We start from the raw sequence: 26,428 nt of genomic DNA, 5'->3' as shown, positions 1-26,428 counted from the left end.
GGAAGGCCCGGAGGAAACACACGAATGGGATGATCGAAGCAGCTTACTAAGTAAGTGCAGCCCTGCAGTACGAAAGAAATCGAGGTTGATGGATTTCAACAAGACTGGAACAAGGACCATCTTCTGAGCCCTCGAGCATAGGCGAACGTGCCTTTCAAAATTTCTCGACACTGACAACGCCTCATGTTATTGCCGGGCAAAAGAGCACGAAAGGGGATGGCGAAATGTCGAGAGTGTGAACTGGGACGAGAAGAGCGGGGGACAACTTCCTTGCCAAGCACAAAGCCTGTGTGCATTCGGACTGCGGCGGCGTGGGATATCAGGCCACCTCGCATGTCGAGCCCACAGTCCTAAATGGTCACTTAAGCGTTTCCAAAGGTCAATGGTTGGTGACATCATAGGGTAAGCTATCCCACCATCGACGATTCTCAGTTGACTTGGAGGGCGTGGTTGGTGGACAATGCAAGATCCTTCAAGTTGAAAGAAAGAACTAATAACTGTCAGCGCTTCAGTGTCAATAATTGTCTGGAGCAGCCCTTCATACCACGCTCTAATTTTGCCTCGCCGAAGTGCTTGGAACAATCGGCCACAATTGAAGGTCGCCGCGGCGACGCACATCCCAAGGATGATCCCCAACTGCGCGAGAAAAGTCTGTGCAGTAAGGCAGAATGGCGATTAATAGAAGCAAGACGACATAGAAGTTTGCATGACATAACTCCCAGGGGAGTTGAGCTTCGTCTTCGATCAGTTCACATAGACATAGTCTGTTTTACCGGCGACTTACCGGTCCATCCAACACAAGATGTCGCCATCTCAGGCCAACGGGAGCAATACAGGGGACTGCAGAGAATAAGAAAACCTATAAAATGGGCCAGGATAGTATCTTCAGACTTCACTGGCAAACGCTCAGTTCCAACGCAACACTCGACTCAAACATGCGATTCCTTCCTACCTTGCTCCTTTTCTTCGCCACTGTCGTCTTTGCGCGCCACGGTGGAGATGATAATGGCAATGGCCGTCACGGAAACGACGACCGCACTCGTACAGTGACCGTTACCCAAACGGTTGCAGCGCGCAGCGCCAAGTTCACCAACGTTGCGGTAAGAGACGCCGCTATGAACTAGTATCGAGACTGAGTGATAATGTTAGCTTGTCGAGCGCAAACACGGAGGGGACGACGGACCCAACGACAACGGCCACCACACAAAACGCCGCCACGGAGGGGACGATGGCCCCAACGACAATGGACATCACGGAAATGATGACAATGGCCGGCATGGAAAGCGCCGCCACGGTGGAGACGACAATGGACGCCACGGTAATGACGACAATGGCCGCCACGGAAACGACGACAATGGCCGCCACGGAAAGCGCCGTCACGGTGGGGACGACAATGGCCGCCACGGCAATGACGATAACGGCCGCCACGGAAACGACAATGTTCTTACTGCTGTAAGTCACGGCCAGCCCGCTCGGGGAGATGCAAGCTGAATATGACCATTTAGCGCCGCCATGGAGGTGACGATGGCCCCAACGCGGCGCAGGAAGGCACGCGCACACGACGTCGCGACGTGCGTCGGCCCCACACTCGGCGATCACTGGCGTGACCACTCCCGGCCTTCTATGTAGCAAAATGGCACGATTCCCCCCAAAAAAAAACGGGTACACGAGAAACACCAAGTATCTACGGCCAATACCGCTCGCGTCTCTGGAGCCTGCCGACTATGGCAACCTGGTCAGCAACCTGGGCGACAACGACAAGCCGGCTTACGCGAGCCACACAGGGCAGCTCGGACAGCAATTTTCAAGGCTTGTCTGGGGCTGTTGGAAATGATACGTCTAGATAAGTGTCGACCTAGCTCAATCTCAGTCCGCGAAACGCCCAGACTGAGAGAAAAAAACTCACCTGTGGGGACAAGGGTCAGCGTGTTTAACGTACAACGGACAAGTCGGTGGGGCCGTCAGTCGGCGAAACAGCGTGCTTACTGACCAAAGACCTAACTTATTCTCAGTTCGCGAATCGCCCGGACCGAGGAAAAACGCACCTTTGACAGAGTAGGGCAACGGTAGAATGGCGGGATGCATGGATTGCGCGGCCCTGGAACGAGGTCAGCGAGCCAGAACAATTTGCTACAAACTAACCATTCAGACAGTGTCGTCTCGCGCCGGTCGACGTACCCAGCGCAGAGTTTGGGACACGCGAGTGGCAGACTTTTCGGACACGCCAAGGAGCAACTCCTGGTGAAAGCTCAGCCCGCGAAACGAAGACCTCGACGGAAAACTCACCAAACAAAGAGTAACACAACCTGCGGAGCGAGGGTTCAGCGTCGCAAGCATAGTCATAACTTTCATAACAAGGTCCGTGTTGCAAGGCCAACCACGGAACTCACCATTCTGGAAGCGGTAAGTGCTCTATTCGAGGACAGCGCGAACAACTCACCCATTCGACAGCCCGTCGCATCAATCGCTGGGAGGTCAGTCAAGTCTTCAGGTGCGCGTTGGTTGGGTTTGAAAGTTGACATCCTGGGGAAAGAGGTAAGCAACAACGCGTGGCTCGGGACTGACTTATCGAACGAAGGAAAAGGGAAAGTATTTACAACAGACAAGTACACGATGTAACGAGGTACCATGTGCAATCCGAGCAGCTTCTGTTGGCCAGCAGTCAGCGTGGTTAGAAGTCGCCAATCACTCCAAACTGAAGAAGGTGAGGGAGTGTAGTTGAAGAGGAAAGAATGACACTGACTTGGGTGTTGTGGTGTCCCGGAAAATCTCGCGATTGCAGCGCAAAAGATTATTGCTGAAATTCTTTAGTTTGTCACACAATATTAGAGTCATAAAATAAAACTCACTCACAGGCCGTGGGGGAAGGAATGAGACTTCTGATGCGCCTGCGGCGCATCCATCGCACTCGCGCTCCCCAATGACGACAAGAAACGCGACAGCACGAGAAACGTTGTTGCGAGTACGCCACGCTCAAGTCCAGGGCGTTATGCACGCCTCCGGCGGCAAAATCCTGCGAAAAAGTGAGCTTTAAAAGGCGAAAAAATGAAGCAGAAATAAGCTTACGTAATCGTTACATACAAGCAAATTTCGCTGTCGTTTTCGCGCAATTGAGGGGGTTTCTGCCGCGGGAAATGAGCCAGAGGTGGGATACAATCAAGCTGGAGGCGACCATTGCAAGCGGGCTGTACTGACTTCTTGAAGATGTTTCAGCAGCTCGCGTTCTCCACGACGACCACCCAGCTATTGTTGTACTTGTGGCGAAGGGAAGTGTCTGAAAACAAGTCAGCAAACCGGAAGTAAAGGACAACGGAGCAAACTCACGTTTGCTTAATGCACATTGCCTGATGCGCCTGACGGCGCATGCTTCGTGCTCGCCAACAACGATGACCACCAAAGCTAACCCAGACAAACTCGACGCGCCTAACGGCGCTTTCCCTGCGTTCGCAAACGACAGCGGCGCCAGCGAAAGAATAAGAGTTATTGCCATGAGTTCGTTAAGTCCCAGTCCAGTGCGTTATGCACGCCTCCGGCGGCAAAATCCTGCGAAAAAATGAGCTTTGAAAGGTTAAAAAATATCGCCAAAAGTCATTACGTAAGCGCAGCGGTACATGTAAATTTACGCTCGTTTTCACCCATTTGAGCGTGTCTGTCGCGGGAAATTAGCCAGAAGGAGAGAGGAATCAAGGTAGAGACCAGCCTTGTTGGCGGGGCAGAAGGATTTCAAGGCCTGTGGGGGAAGGCGGGTTCGTGTTGGGTGTAGGTGCTGACTTGCTGAAGGAATTGGAGCAAGACTGTGTTACCTTTCAATAACAGTTGATAGTGTGATAAAAGCAACGCACATTATGACTCCCTTCACTTCCTCCAATTAGAGCATGTTCGACACCGGTGAGGATGAGCGAGCTGCAACAAGGTAAGCATGTATGCGTCAACATGTTTTGGCCACGTACCTAGACTGCTGCTTGTTGCTCCACGGCCCCATTCCCACCCATGCCCATCGACAGCGTTGCCAAGTTTGAAGCCGAAGAACGCGCTGCAGAAGAAGTAAGCCAACGAAACAGAGAAAGTACAAATCCGCACCTCTCAGTTCAAAAGACGCGAGGTAAGTGCCGACTGGTAGCAGCGTAAGCAAACAGGTGTGAATGTCGAGCCCAAAGACAGATCGTGTGTCGAAGAGGAAATGGTCGAAAGCAAGTCACGCCGATTCGTGTGACGGCACGCGATAATCTTGCCTTCCTCCTTGTCGGCACTCTCAGTTGCCCACACTCTCCCACTTCAGATCTGCCCCTGGCAAAGTCGGCAAGGACTCAGGCGCCGTCTCTCAAACCACTCGGCCAAAGTCTACGGCTACAACTACATCAATCTCGCCTTCTGCATGCCGACTCAACCCGGAGACGTAGTGGCTTGAAACGGGTAAGCTGTGGGCATATCTCGGCAGACTAACATGCTCAAGACGGACCGGCTTCTCGGCAACGACTGCACTGGAGACGAATGCGAGTGGGAGACCGATTAGGAAGGGAAGGGAAATGCCAACTGCAACAACGAGCACTGTCTTCCCGAGCGCTGGTTCGACTCGACACTAACGACGAGCGGAGCAAAAGGAAGTGGAGGGTGTGAGCTTTAACGAGAAGGTGAGGGTTGTCCCAGAGAATGACGAGGCAACTCACCAAACGCGCAACCCGTTGTCTGGCGACACTCTCGACGTCTTCAAGAACAACCACCAAATCCCTTCAGCCCACAACCAACCTCGGCTCCAACAACGACCACTATCTGCCTGAGTTCTGACTCAAGACGGGACTGACGATGACGACCGCAGTTTGCTTTCCCGAGAAGAGCGGACATCAGCGCAATAATGCACAAGACCACAGCTACAACTCACCCATCTCGTCGGGAAACCCAATGACTACCACACCACTCGGCTGTTGTCGGCGACGACAAGAACACGGTCTCCAACATAACAAGTAAGTACCGACTCATTATCACCAAATAATGACTTACCGGTGTCCCAAGCATTGACCACAAGCCGCTCTTAAAGCATGTTGACGCCGTCCTCGTCGTTGAGAGAGAATCGTCTCAAGAACGCGAAGGAGGTCAGCCAATGCAGACAACGACAGCTTACCAGTTGTCAAGGTCGACAAGCAGGTCAAGACGATACCGAAGCCTTGGCTGCCGTGGTCCACGACGTTCCCGACCACAACCGCCTGCTGCAATCAAGTTAGCGCAAGAAAAATCTCAGCGAAGAACATACTGTCAAAGTCGCTCGGCCCGAACTGTCCCACCAGCAATCCAATACCACCATGGACTCTGCCTCGTCTACAAAGTTGACTGCTGCAATCAAGAACACTCGGCGAAGACATACTACTGTTCCGCCCCGACTTGTACCAGCCCAAGCAAGTGCGGCATACAACGGCAGGGTTCGGCTTGCCACCCTGAATGGTCCCGCACATCGGCCTCGTCGTCCAACCGAGTGAACGAACGCATCAGGACGACTTCCCTTCGCGCCGCAAGTAGGCATCGATGAGGTGAACGACGGCGATATCGAGAAATGGGAGGGAGAGCGTTGTCATCGACGAACTCGAGAAGAGGGAGGAAAGGAAGGGATGATGGGAGAATGGGAAACCGGTCGGGCTTTTATACCCTCAGCCTCCGGAACGCCCACTAAGCGAGTTACATACCGATTGACAGTTGTACCTAGCGCGGGATTTGAGTCAAGTCGGAAGATGTAAATTGTGTGGGAATGCAACGTAGGCAGTTAGGATGATTTTAAGCTCCTGTAGTATTGGCTGGATGTTCCTACTACTGAATTCAATGAAATGTTACTGGTACCAGCCACCCCAAGCTTCATCATCCGCGATAAATGTGGAACTGAGTTTTCGGAAATCGCAGGAAATGCATCGCTAGCGATGCTCGGAACGCCCATGGATAAGGACTTGACACCTGACGTGATGCTTCTGGTGCGTTTGCTAAGCGCAGCGCAAGACCGCCGTTGAAAACGGCAGCGTAAATTGCAACATCTGGACAGATTAAGCACTAGTTCTAGCCTTTGGGTGGATCGGAGGACGGAGATGGATGCGTGCTTACGTAAGCGTAATTTCTGTAAATTATCAAGGTAATCGGCGAAGAATAGCATGCATAAATTGCAAAAAAGTCGGAATTTCAGGTACATAAAATATACACATTTTGGGAGATATATATCGCGGGAGGACGCGCCGCAAGTCAACTGGTATGCTCACGTAATATATTTTCTCAAAATTGGAAGGCATTCGAGCGTTTTCGAGGCCACGGGCCTCGAAATACTGCGACAATTTCCTTTTAGTCGAGTGGTGTTAGGTCACGTGACCTTATGTTCTGGATCCATTTTGTAGCTCAAAGTGCCAGAAAGGTCTACATACTAATGTCACAAGCGATATTTACTTTGGATTCTAAAGCAGTATGAAAAAAGCAAAACACTCAGTCGAACGAGGAAAGTAGCAGCGGCAGCGGCACCGCGGCATAACCACTGTTCCATAGGTCCATTTCCGGCCTAGCCAGGCGCAATTACTTCACAACAAGCCCGACCCGCCAAACCCACCCTGTCAGCAAATTCAAGTTTGCCGCTCCGAATTTGCATTTATCTATGGGCTTGGCTCGCCGCACCCATTCTCATTGGCAGCGCCCAAACGTACGCGACACGCCGGAGTCGGATCTCCGCTCATGATTTACTATCACAACGGCATTTGCTTGCCAATATCAAATTTGATGCTTTAGTTTCGGAACTTGGGGAACAATCCAAAAGCAGCCAGAGGACTGTACTGGAGACTTTCAGGTTTTGTTTTCCACTTCCAGGTAAGTAAGTACACTACTTACTATGTGGGGAGCATCATTGTTATCATGATAAGAACTGATGTGTGACACGCTTCCGTTTCTCCGCCATGTTGACGACATGAACGAGCTCACCGTCTTTACGTGCGACCTTACGACAAGGCTTGGCAAGTCTCCGAGTCCAAGCGCGTTTGCAACCCTCCCTCTGCTTGCTGCAGAGGCAAGTATCAACCACTTGCTTCAACAAAACTTGAACACGCAAGACAGCCGCATGTCGCCTGAAGTTTAACACTACTTTTCCCGGTGAACAATGTCGTCAACAATGTCGCTTGTACGCTTAGAACTTAGGCGCGAAGTAACATCAAGTCACACTGTCGCCTCTTTTTCTCTCTACCACCACCCAAGTCCGTATTCCACCCAGCGATGCCTCAAGGAAGGTTACCTCTGGCAAAACCTGCATCACTGTGAGTGGTTCTGCACGTTCAACGCTCAGGGCTTGTCCTCATTGTCTTCGCAGCGCCGTTTCGACGAGCCCTGGTCCCGCGACGGTCTCAACGCGCTTGTAGACCAGCTCCCGGCTGGTTCGTTTTGAGCTCTGTCGACGGCGGGTTGTACTCATCAGCACTCCAGTCATGGCCTCTCCAGCGCCGCAACACAAGCAGTTGCGACTCGAGGGCATTCATTTTGCCAACGGGTGAGTAATGTGTTGTTGTAAGATGATGACTCACGAGACATATCATTAGACTTGTCAGCCGAAACGGCTTGCTGGCGGTCGAGGAAGCTGGTACTCGGGTCTTGTCACCTATGCCCTCTCGAAAAGCACCCATCCACGCGTCCCCCCGCCACGTTTATGCTCGCTGAGTCGTCCAAGTCTTGGGAATCCACTAGCGACGCACATGGTCGTAAGTAGCATGTTTGAGAGTATAAGCAATGACTCACAAGGCACATTATTAGGTTTGGCACGTCTGTTGCCTGTTTATCTCTCGACCTTTGGCTGTGCCCTTCACTCCCGCCACCGCCATAGTCCCATCTCGGGCTAGCGCCATTGAACCATCTGGCTCCCGCCTTTGCTACTGCCCATTTCTGGGCTAAGAATGCTGCCCTGGCTTCCTGTCCGAGTCCGCACCGGCCCACCTACTCGGGCATTGCGTGCGCGTCAATTTCATTCGTGCTTTATGCCGCCCCACCCCGCCTTCCTGCAACCCCATCGTGTGGTCCGCCTGATGCACGCGCCATCATATTTCAGGCCGCCAACCAAGTCCGTCAATTCCGGGCTCCATTACCGCCCGACTGCCTCTCCGTGCCGGCCAGCGTCTGAACCTAACTGGGGCGCCAAGTTACATCGCTTACCCGACCATCCCCTTGGGCAACGACGCCCTCTCAAGTTCCTGCGGCGAGCTCGACACATACAAGCCGAGCCCAGCTTGCGACTTTCGCCAACGCCAAGCACGCCAGCCTCGACGATGCTCAGCTTGAGCTTGACGTCGACATACTGGGGCTAGTCCATCGCGGCAACACGCGCGCGCCTGCCCATGACATATCCGACACACTTTCCCTGCAGCGAGTCACGACGAGCGATGCGGGATTCTGGGCGACAGCTGCACGCCGCAAGTGACCAAGCCACCATGCTGTCAGTAAGTCTATTGACTTTGGTTGGTTGTGCACTTACTGATTCCTTGAAAGCTGCGCCACAATTGGCTTTCTCCACGATCCAAATACTATCCGCCCATCGACCGTGTCATCTTCTTCACTCCCAACGGCAACGAGTCACAACCGGTGTTCGACCGACTCGCTTTGCTGGGCCTGAACAACCGCCATTCAACAATTTCATTCGTGCTTAATGTGGCTCTTACGGCTCCACTGATGTCGGCCCTCGACATCGTGATCTTCGACGGCGACTTCCAGTCACTGTCAACGCTGTTGTAAGATTTGCTTCCTCATTTACTCTGGTTTGTATTGAGTCCCTTCACAGATTTGCATTGCGTCAAGTTTGGCATTGACTATTCGACTTGGCACGCTCGCTGCGCTAAGGCGGGCCAACCTTTCCTTCACCAACCCAACCCATGGTCGACTACCCTCACTGCCTTTACCGACATTGCGGTCCACACCGACCTCTCATTCACTCGCAATGCTTGCTCGCCAACAAGTCATGACTCACGACAATCCTTTGACCGCCCTCGTTCTACTAGTACTGGCAGTAATGTGCCTGGAGTTTCACGCACGACCAGCCAACGCACCGCTCTGGCTGCCATCACCACCCTCTTGTCATATCATTCACACCGCTGCCACCCTTCTCGCTCGCTGCATGGAAATCCCTCCAGGGAGGGCGGACGTTGTCGTGCTCCGAGTTGCCGGCGCTTCCCCTCTTCACTCCCGCCATCAACAGGCGACAACTATGCGGAGGAGTCACCAGTGTCATCACTGGTTTTGGTGGCCGACCTTCCCGTCGTTCCCGCGCCGCCAACACGGTAGTCTGTGTGCCGGACATTAGTTTGGCCTCAGCCTCTTGCTTCATTGGACTAGCAAGCCATCCAGACAGGGCAAACATCGTCGAGCACCAATTGCAAATCCATCTCCCACAACACCTCTCATTCGGACAACGGCACGGATGCCTTTGGAGTCGCCAGCGTCATCACTGGCTACGGTCTTGGCGCCATCACCGCGGTCGAGTTTGCATTTGAGCACCATACTCTCGCGATTGTCGACTCAACTGTCTCGGACTACTTGGGAAGGCCACTCGGTGAGTGGCTTAGTCATCTTTTTTTTTGTTGCCCTCGCCGCGCTGCCTTCGGGAGGGGAGACTACGCACGGATGTTGAAGGAAGTGCAGAATGGGGTTCTCTTCCCGGAGCACGCGTTTGCTAAGGCTAATTAACGCGTTTTTGGGTACCTCTCATACTTTGTCCAGCCAAAACCATGCCAAAACTGATAAAAACGCGCAAGTCCCAAATTAAAACGCGACGCACGTGACCGCGTGGACTTGGCGTGTGGGAGGCTAGTCATTAGTAGACACTTGTACACTTGACTAGAAACCAGACCCATTAATATCATTCTCAAAGCTATGGATCTACAACAAATGAAAACAAGTCGTTGCAATGAACGGTGAGATGAAGCATCCAATCTCGGTCTCCTGGTGAAGCACTGTCTATTCCAGGTTTAATTGACGAAAGGAGCTCCAAATCCAATGGAAGTAGGGTTCCAGCGGTATCAGTTTAGAGTTGAGACACGACTACGGGAACGGACGCGGAGTAGCCGAAAGAGTAGTGCCCTGGTCCCTGGAGAGGTTGGGAGCATTGCCGGAGCGATCACATCCACGGCGACGGTAAGCAAGATGCGGGGAAGGCCCGGAGGAAACACACGAATGGGATGATCGAAGCAGCTTACTAAGTAAGTGCAGCCCTGCAGTACGAAAGAAATCGAGGTTGATGGATTTCAACAAGACTGGAACAAGGACCATCTTCTGAGCCCTCGAGCATAGGCGAACGTGCCTTTCGAAATTTCTCGACATTGACAACGCCTCATGTTATTGCCGGGCAAAAGAGCACGAAAGGGGATGGCGAAATGTCGAGAGTGTGAACTGGGACGAGAAGAGCGGGGGACAACTTCCTTGCCAAGCACAAAGCCTGTGTGCATTCGGACTGCGGCGGCGTGGGATATCAGGCCACCTCGCATGTCGAGCCCACAGTCCTAAATGGTCACTTAAGCGTTTCCAAAGGTCAATGGTTGGTGACATCATAGGGTAAGCTATCCCACCATCGACGATTCTCAGTTGACTTGGAGGGCGTGGTTGGTGGACAATGCAAGATCCTTCAAGTTGAAAGAAAGAACTAATAACTGTCAGCGCTTCAGTGTCAATAATTGTCTGGAGCAGCCCTTCATACCACGCTCTAATTTTGCCTCGCCGAAGTGCTTGGAACAATCGGCCACAATTGAAGGTCGCCGCGGCGACGCACATCCCAAGGATGATCCCCAACTGCGCGAGAAAAGTCTGTGCAGTAAGGCAGAATGGCGATTAATAGAAGCAAGACGACATAGAAGTTTGCATGACATAACTCCCAGGGGAGTTGAGCTTCGTCTTCGATCAGTTCACATAGACATAGTCTGTTTTACCGGCGACTTACCGGTCCATCCAACACAAGATGTCGCCATCTCAGGCCAACGGGAGCAATACAGGGGACTGCAGAGAATAAGAAAACCTATAAAATGGGCCAGGATAGTATCTTCAGACTTCACTGGCAAACGCTCAGTTCCAACGCAACACTCGACTCAAACATGCGATTCCTTCCTACCTTGCTCCTTTTCTTCGCCACTGTCGTCTTTGCGCGCCACGGTGGAGATGATAATGGCAATGGCCGTCACGGAAACGACGACCGCACTCGTACAGTGACCGTTACCCAAACGGTTGCAGCGCGCAGCGCCAAGTTCACCAACGTTGCGGTAAGAGACGCCGCTATGAACTAGTATCGAGACTGAGTGATAATGTTAGCTTGTCGAGCGCAAACACGGAGGGGACGACGGACCCAACGACAACGGCCACCACACAAAACGCCGCCACGGAGGGGACGATGGCCCCAACGACAATGGACATCATGGAAATGATGACAATGGCCGGCATGGAAAGCGCCGTCACGGTGGAGACGACAACGGACGTCACGGTAATGACGACAATGGCCGCCACGGAAACGACGATAATGGTCGGCACGGAAAGCGCCGTCACGGTGGGGACGACAATGGCCGCCACGGCAATGACGATAACGGCCGCCACGGAAACGACGATGTTCTTACTGCTGTAAGTCACGCCCAGTCCGCTCGGGGAGATGCAAGCTGAATATGACCATTTAGCGCCGCCATGGAGGTGACGATGGCCCCAACGACAACGGCCATCACGGCAATGATGATGGCCGCCACGCCAAACGCCGCCACGGTGGTGATGACAACGGACGCCACGGCAATGACGACAACGGCCGTCACAGCAAGCGCCGCCACGGTGGTGATGATGGGCCCAACGACAACGGCCATCACGGCAATGATGATAATGGCCGCCATGGCAAACGCCGCCATGGTGGTGATGACAATGGCCGCCACGGCAATGACGACAATGGACGTCACGGCAACGACGACAATGGCCGCCACGGAAAGCGCCGTCACGGTGGGGACGACAATGGCCGCCACGGCAATGACGATAACGGCCGCCACGGTAACGACGACACCGTGATTGTCGCTGCTTGAAGAGTGAGTGTTCCATACTCTCAAAGTTGCCCGTCTAATCAAGAGATGCAAGGTTTTTCTTGGAATGTCTGCGCCATCTTCAACGCTTCTCCTTGTCCCGCATGCCTGCTGCTGTGATCATGATCAGCAGTCGGTAAACGTGTGGCAGTGATAACTTGGCGTACTGTACTTGTATTTGTTCATCCCTCGAAAATCTGAATCAAAGACTGCTTGTAAGACCGCATTACTGATAAGTGTTGAGTGAAACAGTTGTTAAGTATTAACGTACGTCTGCTTTAAATGTTTCTCTTCTTGAAGAACTAAGGCCACTTGCTTATGTTTACGAGAGTTAGAAAAGCGTTATCACTTGAACGATTTGACATGGAATATGAGTAGGCACCTTGCAAAAGCAAAGGCGCTTCGATTCAAATTGGAAGCAAGTTGGAAGTCTGTACGGTCACTAGCGTCAAAAACATTTTCGAGCGCAGTCTGCTTGTGTCGATTGCCTGAGCACGAGATAGACCAAGACCCACCAGCGGATTCGCGATAGTCTTCTCTTTGCGTACAAGGCGGAGTCCCACGGGGCTGAGGTCGTTTTCGTTCAAAATGATCCCGTTGAACCAAAACAGATTTACTCTCGCTTGCGCCATGGTTCGCGCGAATCTCGGTTTCTAGACAGTAACTCGACGAGACGACGTATATTTGGGCAGTTCTGAGAGGGTTCAGTAAGAGTCGCGAGCGGTTCAAAAGAGTCGGCGATGAGTTGTGTCGCTTGAACTGCAAAAGTTTCAGCTTCATTTGGCAACCAAACAGAAAACGCACGAGCGTCTGCTTTGTCGTCGAGGATCCCCCGCAGCAGTCTCCCGTTCGAACAGGATCCAACTCTGGAATTTCTGACTCCGCCTTCGATTCCTGAGTGGGAACCTTCCCAGTTCCCATGTTTCCATCGTCTACTGCAAGGTAATTTGTCTTCTTCAGATCCAGAACAACCCCATATCCTGATAGCAAGTGTCGCGCCTGGAATGTTTCTGACAACGTATTCAATGGACGGCGAGGGTTGGTCCGCTAGGTCGTAGAGGTATGCGTGGAGTTGTTCTCGGAGTCAACCGACGCGTCAGGAATCAGAATCGCGGTGGTTGCAGCCTGAGAAGAAGTGTCACTGTCACGTGTGCGTACCCCACTCGCCAAGGATGACGACACCTAATCCTCTTGACATCCCCGAGCTGCTTGACCGCGTCCTTTGGAACCTACACCACTCAACCAAAGACCTTTCCTCGTGTGCGCTCGTCGCGCGAGTGTGGGTTTACCCGGCCCAAGTTTATCTCTTTCGCACGCTTCGATTCTACCAAGGCATCTCCGCTAAGACGCTTATAATCACCCTCTTGGCTCCTCGCAATGCACATCTTCTTCCCCACATCCAGCACCTGCTAATTGACTACCACCGGGACGACACGGCCGGAAATGACGCCCTGCAGAACATGCTGCCGTTGCTGGGCCGGGCAGTGCAGCCATGCCCCAATCTGACGCGCTTGACCTTCCAATACTCTGGCGACCGTCTTGCTAGAGTCGCCATCACTGGTCTGCGCGACCTTTTGTTCGTGAAATCGTTGCAAACGGTGACGATTCACTGTCGCGCATTCTCATCTGAAGAAGACTTTTGGAAAGTCTGGGGAAACTGCTCTCCCAATATCCGCCATCTAAACTTGATGTGTGCCTGGTATGAGCGTCCAGGGACTCGTCCAAACGACCAAAAGCAACCGAAGACGATTCCGCTCGCCTCCTTTTGCCTTCCACGGACCGCGCAAACTCATCTCGCAAAGGCAATGCTCGAAGCGCTTCCCTTCGCGCTCAACAACCTAACAACCCTCTCGGTCTCAAGTGCTAACCACTCAGCAGTTCTTTGGGAGGCTCTGCGGCCCAGAAACAACATCCAGCGGCTGCATTTCCGTGTCGAGGTCGGTCATTTCCTCAACCCTATCCCCGCACTACTCATCATCTGTCGTTGCAGCCATATATCGCCAGCCATGCCACCCCATTTGAACTGTCTGCCTTTCCAAAGCTGATCTTCGTCGACTTTGCCTTCCCTCTCCATCAAACCCACATCAACATATTGGCAAACCTCGTCGCCACAATCCCGCCGACAAATCAGCTGCAGACCATGCAGCTTGAGCAGTACAGCACACCCGAAGATCGTTACAACGGCAGGATTAACCCATCAACTCTTGACAGCACCATCGCTGCCATCCCCGGTGCCTTCGAGGTCTGGCTGAAGATGACGCCGGGCATGGCGACCATTTGGCGCCACGGGTTCTCGCACACGAGCAAGTCCAAATTGGTGAGCGGATGGGAACAGTCTTTGACGACTGCTGACGTCTCATGGAGGTTCGCAATGCCGCTATTGAATGTGAGTGCTATGGTTGTCGGGTCTGTCATCTCTTTCGAACTGGTGCGAGAAGACACTGATTGGTTGTCATACAGCCTTTAACTACACTTCTGTACAATTAAGATACCCAAATCCCATACTTTCAGTTGGACAGTTTTGCGACTGATCATTGCGGAAGCCAAGTTTCGGCTTGTGTAAACTAACAGTCGGGATAAGATCAAGCGTTCGCATTGAGTGAAAAAAAATGATATTATTACTCCGAGGAAAGAAACATCGGTATCCTTCACGTTAAGGTACTACACTACACTACTCAATGGCCGCTAGCATCTCTTGACGGTTGGTCGCCCAATTCTCACCCAAGACTACCCATTTCTTGACGGTCGGATACTCGTATCCGATTCTCAATCAATCCTATAGCTCGTCAACAAAGCGAAGCAAAAACGCAGAGAGCAGAGCACGAACCATGGTGATGCTAGCGTCCAACGGTCGGTTGTCGATTCACAATCAGAAGCCATCGCAAGTTTTGACGGTCGAGTAAGCTGATCGCGGGGCCTGAATAGCCTTCGTTCGTCGCTCGTGTCGATTCTCAATCTAAACCTGCTTCGTTCAAGGGTCGGAGGGTCCGATTCTCGCATGGACGTTGACTAATTGATGCTTCTGACGGTCGACAACCGATTCTCGATCGGAGGAGTGTTGCAAGTGTTGAGGGTCGGCCTGCGATTCTCGATCAACAACTCGTACTGTTTTCCGTCAGTTAGAGTAGTAAAGTATGCGAGAAACGAAGCACCTTTGTGAAGGTCACCGTGTTCTCTGCCCGAATCCCAGAATGGAGCGATATGACCACATAAAACCCAGAGGTAAAAGAGAAGAAAGAAATCAAGCAATTAAACGGCAAAGTTTGCTGCGGGTGATTGGGTCGCAATCGCGGGACATGGCGAATCATCGTCAAAACGGTGACGGATTAGGTAGTCGGAAAGTAGGGCGTCCCCTGCAGTCTTGACACCGGTGTTGTCTTCGTAATGGATATTCGGCAAGGTCGTCGTTCGTTGCTCTCCGCTCATTCGCTGACCACGCCACCCGCTATTCAATCACTTCTGTTGCGCTAAGTCAGTACAAGCCATTGATAGAAGGGAGAGACAATGACATACGCTGGTGACGACGTCGGCGCCAAACTCGATATTTCCACTTGAGGTGACGAGTAAATGGAATCTGAGAATTCTGTTAGTCCAGACTCTGACGCTCATATGATCAGCGACACGCACCAGATCGTGATAAATAAACAAGACTACCACTGGGGTAATCGTAACCTGCAAGAAATGAACTGGGGCATTGAAGACCAGAGATGACATACGATTAGGTGAGTAAGACCCAGCCGCATCCAGAGACCATAGCTCTCCATCGCCACCTGACTGACTGTTTGTCTTAACGCAACGAGGTCTTCGTGTTGTTTGCTTCGAAAGCGCTTCATCTCTTCCATTATGACAAGGAACATGTGCTTCTCCACATCCCAGAAAGACACATCTTTATTCCGCACCAGTTGCAGTATGTTCAGGTTGTACTTCGAAGTCTCTGCCATGGACAAGGAATAGATCAGAAACCCATTCGACAAGCCGCCCAGAATGAAACGTGGCAAGTCGTCCACAAGATAGACTGCTTCCGCGGTGTGGACCAACAGCTGGACAGCAAGCAGCACCACCCGGAGAGTAACGAGGAGTCCGGAGGTCAAGAGAGCCTATAACCTACATCAATGATAATAGGACAGTGGAAATGAGAACGCACGTTAGATACAGCGGGACTCCATCCAAAGTATACCTCGCGACGATGCAGAATGCAGAGAAGAATCTCATTGAAACGCTCGATGGTGGGTGGCCCCCATATGCAGTCAGCCGAGTATTGGTAAAGAATCCACCAGAGTGGGCGCAGGGCTGGAAGGCAGAGCATTACGGACAGTGGAAGGAGATGAGTCACATAAGCGTGGTCTAGGAGGTTTAAGGCGATTCGTGGCATGTAATGACGCCAAGTAAACAGGTTTCTAGTCGCTTGGACAAAAACAATCCATCCAACGTGGCTGAAGGCTGCGACCAGAGTAGACCAACACGCCTTCGCTGCATAGAAACGTAAACCGCGGACGCTGAAGGCAAGGAACCATGCGGTGAGGTTGAATGGGTGGTTGATGAGAACACGCTTCAAATCAGGATGGGCAACGAATTGATATTCAAGTGGGAAGCGCTTAAGAATCGCAGCCGTGGCTAAGCCAGCCATGATGGTCCACAAACGACCTCTTTGCCAACCATATCCACGACATATTCCAAGTCCCGCAGAGATTACCCCAAAGACAACGACAAGTGTGGCTGCTGTGGCACTTTGGATGGACGTTGTGGGAACGTAAAAAGAGCAGGGTGTGGGGACGAAGTAGACAGGATATGTCTGAGTGGGGACCTCAACGTTCACGGGAAGTGAGGTTGGGAGTGGCAGAGTGGTTTCAGTGGCGAAGAGTTGGTAGGTTGAGAAAATAGTGGATACTATCTTCGCACCGAGGAAGAAGGCTTGTAAGCGGAAAATAACCGGCTGAGAGAAGCTGAAAAGCGCAAATGGACTCGAAGGCATGGTGGGCGTAAACAAGTCCAATCGTGACGGTGACTTGTGATGCGTGTCTTGATTGACCCTTCCGCGTTCACGTGTGGTTATGTGAGCAGCGTTCTTCTTTCTCTACAACCGCTGTGTTCCAAAAAAAACTCGCCCAAAAGAGCCTCGCCTTGAAGTTGCAGTGACAAATCGTACGTCTATCTCGCCATGCTTGCTTCAGCCAACCATGAACGACAAGGTATCACTCACATTAAAACATCAGAACGCTCGCTGGCCTATTTCATCCAATGTTCACCAACCCGTTGGTCCTGCAACGCGTCTTCTTCGTCGTCGTCGCAGTCCTCCAGGGGCTGCAGCCAGTCCTCTTCATTGCTTTGAACGCGGCCGTCCAAACTCCAAGAAGTATTGAACCAGCAACCCCTTGTCTGTGGACCGGCAATGCCTGCGCGGTGAACCCGCCAACGTTCTCGCCCGCCATTGTCACGCCAGCTGCTAAATCCTCTCGAAGTCGCTCCCCCAAGCCTCGCCATGGAAATGCTCCCCTCGGTCGTCGCCCACGCTTGATAGCCCCGTCGGTTCGTCTGTGCTTGCTCCATCAAGATATGAGCGAGATGTGGCAAGGAAGACTCGCCTTGGACGCCAGAGCCCCACTCTACGTCTACATCCTCCAATCCTTCCCCCACTCTGGAACCACCTCTCACATCTTCTTCCCCGACCATCAATTTGCACTCCCTCTATTGTTCTCATCCCAAGACGACATGGAAGGGGGGAATGATCTTTTGTGGGAGGTCTTGGAGGACAGAACGTCGGCAGTGCTTCAGAGATTTGCAGAGGACCAAGCCGTTCGCATACAGCACGAAATTCCTATTTGGCAAGGCTCAATTGCATGGGTAGTGCGCAATCCTCGAGAAAGCGCGCACTTTCTGCGGCAAAATCACCTAGCAGGATCATTGGTCATTGCTCTGATTTATATCTGCCAGCAACGAAACAAGATATCCAGACTGGAAGCGCGGGTCAGAGAGCACGAACAACCGGAAGAAGCCGAGCGGGTGGGTGATGATGGTGTAGCTGATGTAATGCCAGAGGGCGAACTCGAAGAAGGGCTAGTCTTGCAGACTGGCGTTGCTGATGGTGACCATGACACCAACGACGAACCAGAAGAAGCTATCGGTGACGAGGGAGAAAGGGTTGTTCTTCCAAATCGGCCAGCGGGCTGGTTCCATCGACCCGAGATCATGTCGCTTGTGTTTACATGGCCGCCAAACTTCTTCCCTAGCAGCAGCTCGCTGGGTTCTGTTTTTGGGCACCCAACACCAACACCTGCTCCGCAACTTCGGGGCCAAGAGGAGGAGGCTTTGGCAGACGACAACGATGATGAATCAGACGACGACGCGGGCAGAATCCCTCGGCGTGACAAGGGTAAAGGGAAAGCAAAAGAGGAAGATATGGAAGATGATGAGGTGGTGATAGATGCCGTGGATTTGGAAGAACAGGAGGCGGAGGAGCTGCAATGGGCGATACGGCAAAGCCGGTTGGCGACTGAGTTCGGTGAAAACAGGGCCGGCCCTTCAACTGCTGGTCCAAGCACACTTGCAACCAACCCAACGAGTCCGGTCGACACTACGCCAGGGACCAATGACGACAGTCCAGGCTCTGTGTTGCCAAACAGAGCCGTAAGTTGGTTTCGCAAGCCCAAAATAATGAGGCTTGTGTTGTCATTCGCGTCGCCTTCTCGAAGCACCTTTTCGGCAGGTTATTCGCTTGGATCAGCTATTCTCAACCCCCATCCAACTCCAACGCCCGCTCCGCGACAAGCAGGTTGTGTCCAGCAAGAAGATTCTAGTGGTAATAGGCACCGAAAGGGGAAAGGGAAGGCACGGGAAGATCCATTTGCTGGCGACGACGACGACGAAGAGGGCGGCCGAACAAGGCCAGGTGATGATGTAGAGGGAATGAACGAGGAGATGACTGGATTTCCGCCTGCCTCTGCTGATTCGCCTGCTGCCCCCGTAGCTCCGCCACCCTCTCCAGAAACCACCCAACAAAACGACCCCGAAGTCGTGGGCGTTGCTGCAAGACAACCCTTTGCCCAAGAGAACCCATCAGAGCGTGCGGGGATGGCGGCTATTCCGCGTCAGCGCCAAGGGCTGTTCCCGCCCCGGCAGCTGCGGGAGCACGTGGTGGCAGGGCGATGGCAAGGCCAGAGAATACAGCTGGGACGGACCCCAGTCGCGGCTCATCCTCTAGCAACAGAGGAGACGGAAAAGAACTAGAGTTATGGCAGGAAATTAATCGAGGAATTTAGTATGTAGAAATAGTAGAACACTTGTAAATACGGATATGTTGGTTTTCATAGGACTTGATGACAATGACTTCGAAGACTCGGAAGAGAGAGCTGAAGCGCTGAAGAGAGAGAGGTGAGTGTGACTTAGGTGGTCACACTCACAGAGTGAAGCTGAGTGAAGCTGAGTGAAGCTAGTGAAGACACTCTGAAATGTTCGCCTCATGATCAGGCCTCAGGGTTGATTCAAGCATTGTGCACAGGACTGAAGAATAGTAGTAGCAGAGATTATTTCACAAACACATTCCCTGCAGCTCTTCCGTGCCCGCTCCCTTGCTATTCATGTCACAGTTAGCTCACGAAAAGTGGATCTCCTTCCAAAGCAGCGTCGCATATGTTGACTGCATACGTCGGCACGGGAAGTGTTGTCGACAAAGACGGAACAAATATCAGCACTGCAACAAATACCAAGAAAGAAGGACGGAAAGCGAAGTCCAGCAACACATGCATCCCGAATCGACTTCTGACCCGTCTGCAACAGAAGCGCCTGGGAAGCATGATGGGACGACGATATATTGGCATATAGGAATGCACAAGGCCGAATTACTCGTATGGGCCAGCGTCGAGTTACATAGGCGCCGACTGGCCCTTTGCTCGACACGCGACCCGTCTAACCTCCGCCAAAGCGCCCTCAACTCGAAGAGCCGGCCATATAGTCGTTCCGAAGAAGGCTTGACTCTAGCAGATAATACACTGACAACCCCCGACTTCGTCTCCATTATTGGGACTCCGACGAGAAGGAGACGGAGAGATCGCTAAATGCACGATTGTCGGGGAAGGGGCGGTTTCAGGGCCAGAGGGGAATCCGAGTTCTACAAAAATGGAAGTTGGAGGGGAGCAAAGAATGGGGGGAGATAAGGGACGCACTCGATAGCGGCTCTTCATCCTGCAGCACTCTGCCCAAGTGAAGAATGCGGAGACATGCTGATCGTGGCGGTCTATCTGGCCAGTCTGAATTGTTGGTTAGATCAGAGAGGATAGCGTAAAGACTACTACCTGACGGCCATGAGTTCCACAGTGTGCTCTTGACTGTCTGAATGGTCGTGTGAAGCTCGTATGAGCGCGTACAGCGACTGCCAGAGGCCAGAAGAAACATAAGCGTTGTTTGAGGCTGAAGCGACTCTGGTTGGGGCTGTTGTTGCTCTACGACATCAGTCGGGTCGTCGTCAGAGTCGACATCGACGCGGGTGACCGAGGTCGCAGCAGAGGGCGACCCAGAAGGGTAAGGGCTGACGCCAAGATGGGCGTTGGAAGCAAGAAGCAGTCCTGTGACTGACGGCGCTGGTGTTGGGAGTTGTTGCATAGTTGGCCAACAGCCCACCTCCTGTGAGCTTTTATACGTTACCCTGCCAAGGTGGCTGTCGCCTACCTGCATATGTACCTTTTCTCGCTTCTTCCAATGCCTTCCATCCGAGTCGTCCCGTCACTCTTCTCCGAGTCCCCCCGGATCATAGCGAATATGACGCGCCTGCCGCCAATTGCCGTGAAGCTGCTATTGGCCACTCGTGCTCTATCTTTCACCCCACTACCAGCGTATTGTCCCGCTGCTGAGCCAACTCTCCTCGTCGAACGGACTCGCTTCCGACCAACCTTGAAATAATTGGTTCTGTGTTGATTCGTTTGTGTAGCTGGCGGAAGGACTGGAAGCTCTAATCATTCATAACTATCTGTCTTTCAATCCACAATCGCCTCCTTGGGTCAACCTTCGGTCGTATTCTAAGTAGCTGGTTATCAGCTGTTATCTTATCAACGTGATGGTGGCTGATGTAAGCGAGGCCACTTCTTCCATTTACTTACCATGAGGGATTCTGAGTCGTGTGAGCCGCTGTTCTCAGCAGCCTTAGACTAAGATTCTCTGCATGCTCAAACATCAGCGTTGCTGGATCTGGCCATTAAAAGTTTGGCTCGGAGATGACGTAAAGCGGAATCAAACCTGAAGGGTGTAAAACTGGGCAATATCAGGGTTCGTAACCGTTTGTTGGATGTTGGCTCCGAGCCATTCTTTCGGGTGACGCACTGCAATTGAAGACGGAGAGGTCTTAGTCAGCTCCTTCGTTATGGTTGAATTCAAGTCCTTCCAGATCTTCCCAAATACTTACAGATTCCTGGTGCTTACGACTTGGCTGAGACGCGTTCAAGCTCTCGAATGACCCTCTCCACATCCCTCTTCACCTCCACACGTGAATTGCTGACGGCAATTCTGGCCGCAGCTCTGCCGTTCCACGAGGTGGGAGAAACATAGATGATGCCGGACTCGTTCAGCTTCGCGGTAAGCTGGCTGTTCAAGGTGTCGTCTCTCGCGCAAAAGAGCACGATCATGTAGACTTTGTCGATCTCAGGACCAGGAAGCAACTCGTATGCCGCTGACTGGAGAATCTATGTCGCGATTGTCCGTGCGAGAGAGATCTGGCGCTCGATAACCTCTTGGTGCCAAATCCGGCCATACGCAAGCAGCGAGGCATATACTGGTAGTCCGCGCATTCGTCGGCTGTTCTCGACACCGAGATTATGAGCGGATGGGATTTCCCCATGGTCTGGAACGACCAAGGGCGCGTTTTGAAAAACGGTTTGCTGTAAAGCCAGATGACGAGGGAAGAAAACTCCGCAGTCATAAGGAACCTGCACTGTGTTTTTGTGGAGATCGCCAGTGATGGAGTCAGCCAGCTCGATGAATTTGACACCTTCAATGATATGCTTGTACTCGGGACGTTGTGGGAGGACCAAAGCAGGAAGACCGAAAGCTGTCATATTTTATGTAAACGGGTCGCTGTGGCAAAGAAATAGACACACCCGCATCAACATGAAGCCAAGCCCCATGTTCATCTGCCAGAGCGCGCAACTTAACCATCTCGTCTCCGGAAGTAGTAAAACGGCCAGTGTTAACCTCCCCTGCACTGACAGATATGATGCTTGCGACATTCGCAGCCTTGAGGTGCCTTTCTACGGCGGCCAGATCGAATTTCCAGGGCTCTTCCACGCTCAGCGGCAATGTGATGACTGCTGCATGTCCAAGACCGACAACCGATGCTGCTTTGATGAGCGACGAATGGGGCATTGCAGAGAGGATTTGGATTCTATTGACGCCGGCCAATTTACAGGCCTTCAAGACCCCGAGTTGCGCGATGCTTGTGTTCGTTGGTGGAGACAGTCGACGGCCAGCTGAGGCCACAACATATTCACGACCCAGTGCTAACGCAAGGATATTTGAACCGGTGGCGCCAGTCGTGAATATTCGGCCATTGAACAGGTTTTCGTCTAGCCCCAGAAGTTGTTGAAGCAGTCTAGAAGAGTTAGAAACCCGCAATCTGGAGAATACTGCATACCTCAGTGCTACGTGATCCACATCACTCGCAATCGTCTCCGTTGGGGAATGGACTTGAGGGTTCTGATCGACCGCACTGACAAGCCAGTCCGCAAATAACGACGCCATCGTTGCGCCACCCGTTACGAAACCGTAATAATTTGCGCTCAGCGAGCTTCCGTTTAGTGCGGGGACAATATCTTCCTCTAGATGTTGCTTGATCCGTTCAAATCCGAGGCCACTTTCAGGTAATGTCTTTGGCAACGACAACTCGGCACGTTGAATAGCGGAGTGAGGGGGCAGCGCGGCATGATCCTGTGCAAGTAGTATGGACTCGACTGAGGCAGCGTAGTCGTTCAGGCTGAGAGACATGAGCGTGAAAACACTCACATGAAGCTTACTCACCAACCAGAATGCGGCATTCAAGTTCTTGATGGCAAGACTTCAGAGTTGCCTTGTGCAGTTGAGCCAAGGCCATTCGTAAGAAGTACGGGAATGAAGATCGAGTGCATTTGAGATTAAATACTCGTATCCCGAGTGCTCACTGCTGGCAGTGAGTGGTTGGAATAATGTGTTTCACGTGATGTCGCCGGCGCGTCACACTGTAACTCCTTTGAATCCAACTTTTTCCAGTCACACTGTAACTCCTTTGAATCCAACTTTTTCCAGTCAACAACGCTTTGCCCAACAAATGTCTACTGGATTTTCATGCGCTCAACGGTTTGCACTGACGTCAAGCAAGAGAAAGGATACGCGGAGCGGAAGAAGAGGCATGGCTTAGGCCAGAAGCATGTCAAAGCTTCAAAACCAAGATGAATTGGGAAAATGATCCAAAGAGCCGACGAAGGAATTCGAAGAATGGAAAGTGTAACCCCGCGCCGCTCGCTCTCTCTAGCCATGTCCTTTCATGAAGATGGAGGTCATGATATAAGCAATGAAAATGGCCATTCGACCGCATTTCACGTTGTCCACCGCTCTGCAATCTGCCACGACGACGGAGTTTCCGAGCAAACGATAGTGCGCATTTCACCCCACCGGACTCACGCACATGCTCACCGTCTCATCCAGCTCGATGTGCTCCACTCGACTCTGTTTGTACAGCTTGCCACGAAAAAACAGCATGAGGAGTGGGTCTCTCGCTACAAGGAGTTGCTCGCTGTGATTGGATGGGTGGACCAAAGTCATACGTCGCTGTACGGAACAGTCCGTTTGACCTCGCCGTACAACACTGATTTCAGCGCAGGCAAACAACTAGACATGCAGTCTCATCATCGGTTGCTGATTATGCTATCCACTGGCTTGAGAGTACCGACAGCGCTTCTCGCGATGTGGTCAACCGACTTATCAACACCATTCGCTCTCTTGAGCGGCTTGAAGCCAACAGCGATGCATTAAAGCTGTTCAACAGCATGGCCATTTCTGACGACAAAACCTCAGCTATTTTCCAAATCGCGGCGGTTTCGTGAGCCAAGCTTCTCTTCCCGCTCGAGCTTATGACCGAGTCGCAGCCACGACAACTCGAATGCACCGCTGCTCACCAGCTTGATATGTGCCTATCGCTCTCATGATATCGACGACGCTCTTTTCTTCCACCCACAGGACGACAATGACCTGGAGCTGCACCTCCGTGAGTAAGACTAGTTTCTTTGGTAATCCAGGTAAATGACACGCTCGCAGAATTGTCCGTATTTGTTCTCAACGCGCAAGTTTACGCACATGCACGTCAGAGTATCAAAGACCGTCTTGCCACCCATATATCAGAGGGCATCGTCTCTGTAAATTGCTAGTGACTAGAGCTGCCCCTTTATCGTCCTACCCATGATCCACGCTTTATTGAAGTTATTGTTCATGTCTAGTAGCCTCAATGCCTTGAACTTTGTGATCAAATCATTGATAGATCATCGTCTTCCTCCAACAACCATGGACTGAAGTTCCAATTTCCCGTCGTGAAACGGCCACAAATTTTTGTGGCCTGACTCTGCTCTCAGACGGCTCACGACACCTTGAAGTTGGAAATTCGAAGCAAGCCCACGTGGTCCTACAAGACTTGGATGACAAACTGGACGAATGAAGAGACTCACCAAGCCGTTCCCGACGAAAGCACCCTCGCAACGGCTCGCGATGCGCTAATCACCCGGCTACCCGAGGGAGGCTGTGGGTTAGGGAGTATAAAAGAGCATCTGTTGAAGGACATTGCTGGTGGATTCACTTCCTCAAGCCGCTCCGCCACCTATTTCGCCTACACGACTGGTGGAGTTACAGATGCCGCTTTGTTTGCAGAGTGGGTAGCCAGCACGTATGATCAGAATGTGGCGGTTCACCTCCCGAACGAGTCTATCGCCACCACTCTCGAGGCGACAACATTGCGGTGCGTGATTTCTGCGGGATTATGCACTTTCTGACCTTGTTACTCCAGACTGCTCCAACAACTTCTCAACTTTGATCAAGATACTTTTGCTGGCCGGATATTCACGACTGGCGCAACAGCATCCAACCTGTTGGGTCTGGCTTTAGGAAGGGAGTATGTTGTGGCAGAAGCAGGCCGACGAAAATCACGTCCTGTGAACTCAAGCATCGCTGAGCTCGGTCTTCTCGAGGCGTGTTCCCATGCTGGGGTGTCAGATATCCAAGTTCTGACCACCTGCCCGCATTCGTCTCTCTACAAGGCCGCATCGGTTGTCGGTCTCGGCAGAGAATCAGTGGTCGTCCTCCCTCGCAACGAAGAAGAACCCTGGCGGTTCGATCTGGATGCATTGGCTTCAAAGCTAGCCAATGGAAGTGCGAGTATCGTGTCGGTCAGTGCCGGTGAAGTCAGTTCTGGCAAGTTTGCCACAGATGGCGAAGACATGAAGCATATTCGGGCTCTAGCAGACCAATACGGTGCCTGGATTCACGTTGATGGAGGTGTGTTCACAGGCCTGCATTGTCTCATGCAACTAACGCCTTATCAAGCATTTGGCTTGCAAGCTCGTATACTTCCTCAGTCCAAGGAATACAGTCGTCTTCGAAGCGGAGTCTCAAATCTCGAGCTGGCTGACTCAATCGCCGGCGACTGCCACAAGCTATTGCAGAGTCCATATGATTGTGGTTTCTTCTTCAGCAAACACGCTCAGTTACAAGAACAAGTCTTTCGGAATCCCAATGCGGCCTACCTGGCTACCGCGTTGTCTTCCATACTATCTCCCTTGAATATCGGACTCGAAAACAGCCGTCGTTTCCGGGCTCTACCCGTTTACTCCTCTCTGGTCGCTTACGGGCGGTCCTGGTACCAAGCTCTCCTTGAACGCCAAATTGCGCTGACACGCCGCCTTGCGGCCTACATCGTCAACTCAACCGTCTACGACTTGCTTCCCAATGACAAGCTCGAGGAGGTATATATGGTGCTGCTCTTCCGCGCCAAAGACGACGAGATGAACAAACAACTCGTTGGTCTGATCAACTCGGACAACCAGATTCACGTCTCTGGCATGTCTTGGCAAGGGGTCCAAGTTGCACGTATTGCGGTGGGAACGTGGCGCGTTGATGTCGACCGGGACTTGAAAGTTGTGGTGGACAAACTGGAGAAGATAGCTCAAGAATGGAAGAGTCAAGTTTGATAAGATAATAACTTGGGGAAGAGATCGTTATAAGATTTTATATCTGCGTTTGACAGCTGACTCTGAGAGATTTTGCCTTTATAGAGAGAACGGTGTTGTGACCCGAGATCTGCCAATTTGCTTCTGACGAGCATCTTCGAGTTCGCTGCCCGCTCCCAATGTCCTACTTTTTGGGGGCTATCGGAAGGCTGTTATGGTCCACAACGGCCGGCA

At 52.2% G+C, this 26,428-nt stretch overlaps 5 protein-coding genes across 5 annotated transcripts; 2 read left to right on the top strand and 3 right to left on the bottom strand.

Annotated features, from left to right (window-relative positions):
- Positions 1–11,594: 11,594 nt before the first annotated feature.
- MIND_00675400 (uncharacterized protein) lies at positions 11,595–12,947 on the bottom strand (the record flags this gene model as incomplete). The annotated part of the gene is made up of 3 exons (XM_037363470.1): positions 11,595–12,021; positions 12,409–12,785; positions 12,831–12,947. 3 exons carry the CDS (start codon positions 12,945–12,947, stop codon positions 11,595–11,597), a joined length of 921 nt encoding a protein of 306 aa, XP_037219114.1.
- A 251-nt stretch (positions 12,948–13,198) lies between these two features.
- Positions 13,199–14,513, top strand: MIND_00675300 (uncharacterized protein; the record flags this gene model as incomplete). Its single annotated transcript, XM_037363469.1, has 4 exons — positions 13,199–13,963; positions 14,017–14,343; positions 14,391–14,432; positions 14,487–14,513. The coding sequence occupies 4 exons, from the start codon at positions 13,199–13,201 to the stop codon at positions 14,511–14,513; spliced, it is 1,161 nt and encodes a 386-aa protein (XP_037219113.1).
- Positions 14,514–15,471: 958 nt separating this feature from the next.
- On the bottom strand, positions 15,472–16,998 carry MIND_00675200 (uncharacterized protein; the record flags this gene model as incomplete). Its single annotated transcript, XM_037363468.1, has 5 exons — positions 15,472–15,485; positions 15,540–15,600; positions 15,654–15,698; positions 15,743–16,123; positions 16,171–16,998. 5 exons carry the CDS (start codon positions 16,996–16,998, stop codon positions 15,472–15,474), a joined length of 1,329 nt encoding a protein of 442 aa, XP_037219112.1.
- A 4,432-nt stretch (positions 16,999–21,430) lies between these two features.
- On the bottom strand, positions 21,431–23,041 carry MIND_00675100 (uncharacterized protein; the record flags this gene model as incomplete). Its single annotated transcript, XM_037363467.1, has 5 exons — positions 21,431–21,694; positions 21,740–22,059; positions 22,109–22,599; positions 22,642–22,980; positions 23,025–23,041. The coding sequence occupies 5 exons, from the start codon at positions 23,039–23,041 to the stop codon at positions 21,431–21,433; spliced, it is 1,431 nt and encodes a 476-aa protein (XP_037219111.1).
- A 403-nt stretch (positions 23,042–23,444) lies between these two features.
- Positions 23,445–26,215, top strand: MIND_00675000 (uncharacterized protein; the record flags this gene model as incomplete). The annotated part of the gene is made up of 8 exons (XM_037363466.1): positions 23,445–23,636; positions 23,688–23,812; positions 23,863–24,081; positions 24,128–24,246; positions 24,297–24,394; positions 24,608–24,987; positions 25,036–25,523; positions 25,572–26,215. The coding sequence occupies 8 exons, from the start codon at positions 23,445–23,447 to the stop codon at positions 26,213–26,215; spliced, it is 2,265 nt and encodes a 754-aa protein (XP_037219110.1).
- Between the last annotated feature and the right edge of the window lie 213 nt (positions 26,216–26,428).

The sequence above is a fragment of the Mycena indigotica genome (assembly GCF_014461135.1).
Source record: "Mycena indigotica strain 171206Taipei chromosome Unknown Mind.scaff0006, whole genome shotgun sequence".
Lineage (NCBI taxonomy): Eukaryota > Fungi > Basidiomycota > Agaricomycetes > Agaricales > Mycenaceae > Mycena > Mycena indigotica.
The sequence above is the reverse complement of the archived record's forward strand: the minus strand, read 5'-3'. Positions and strand labels throughout refer to the sequence as shown.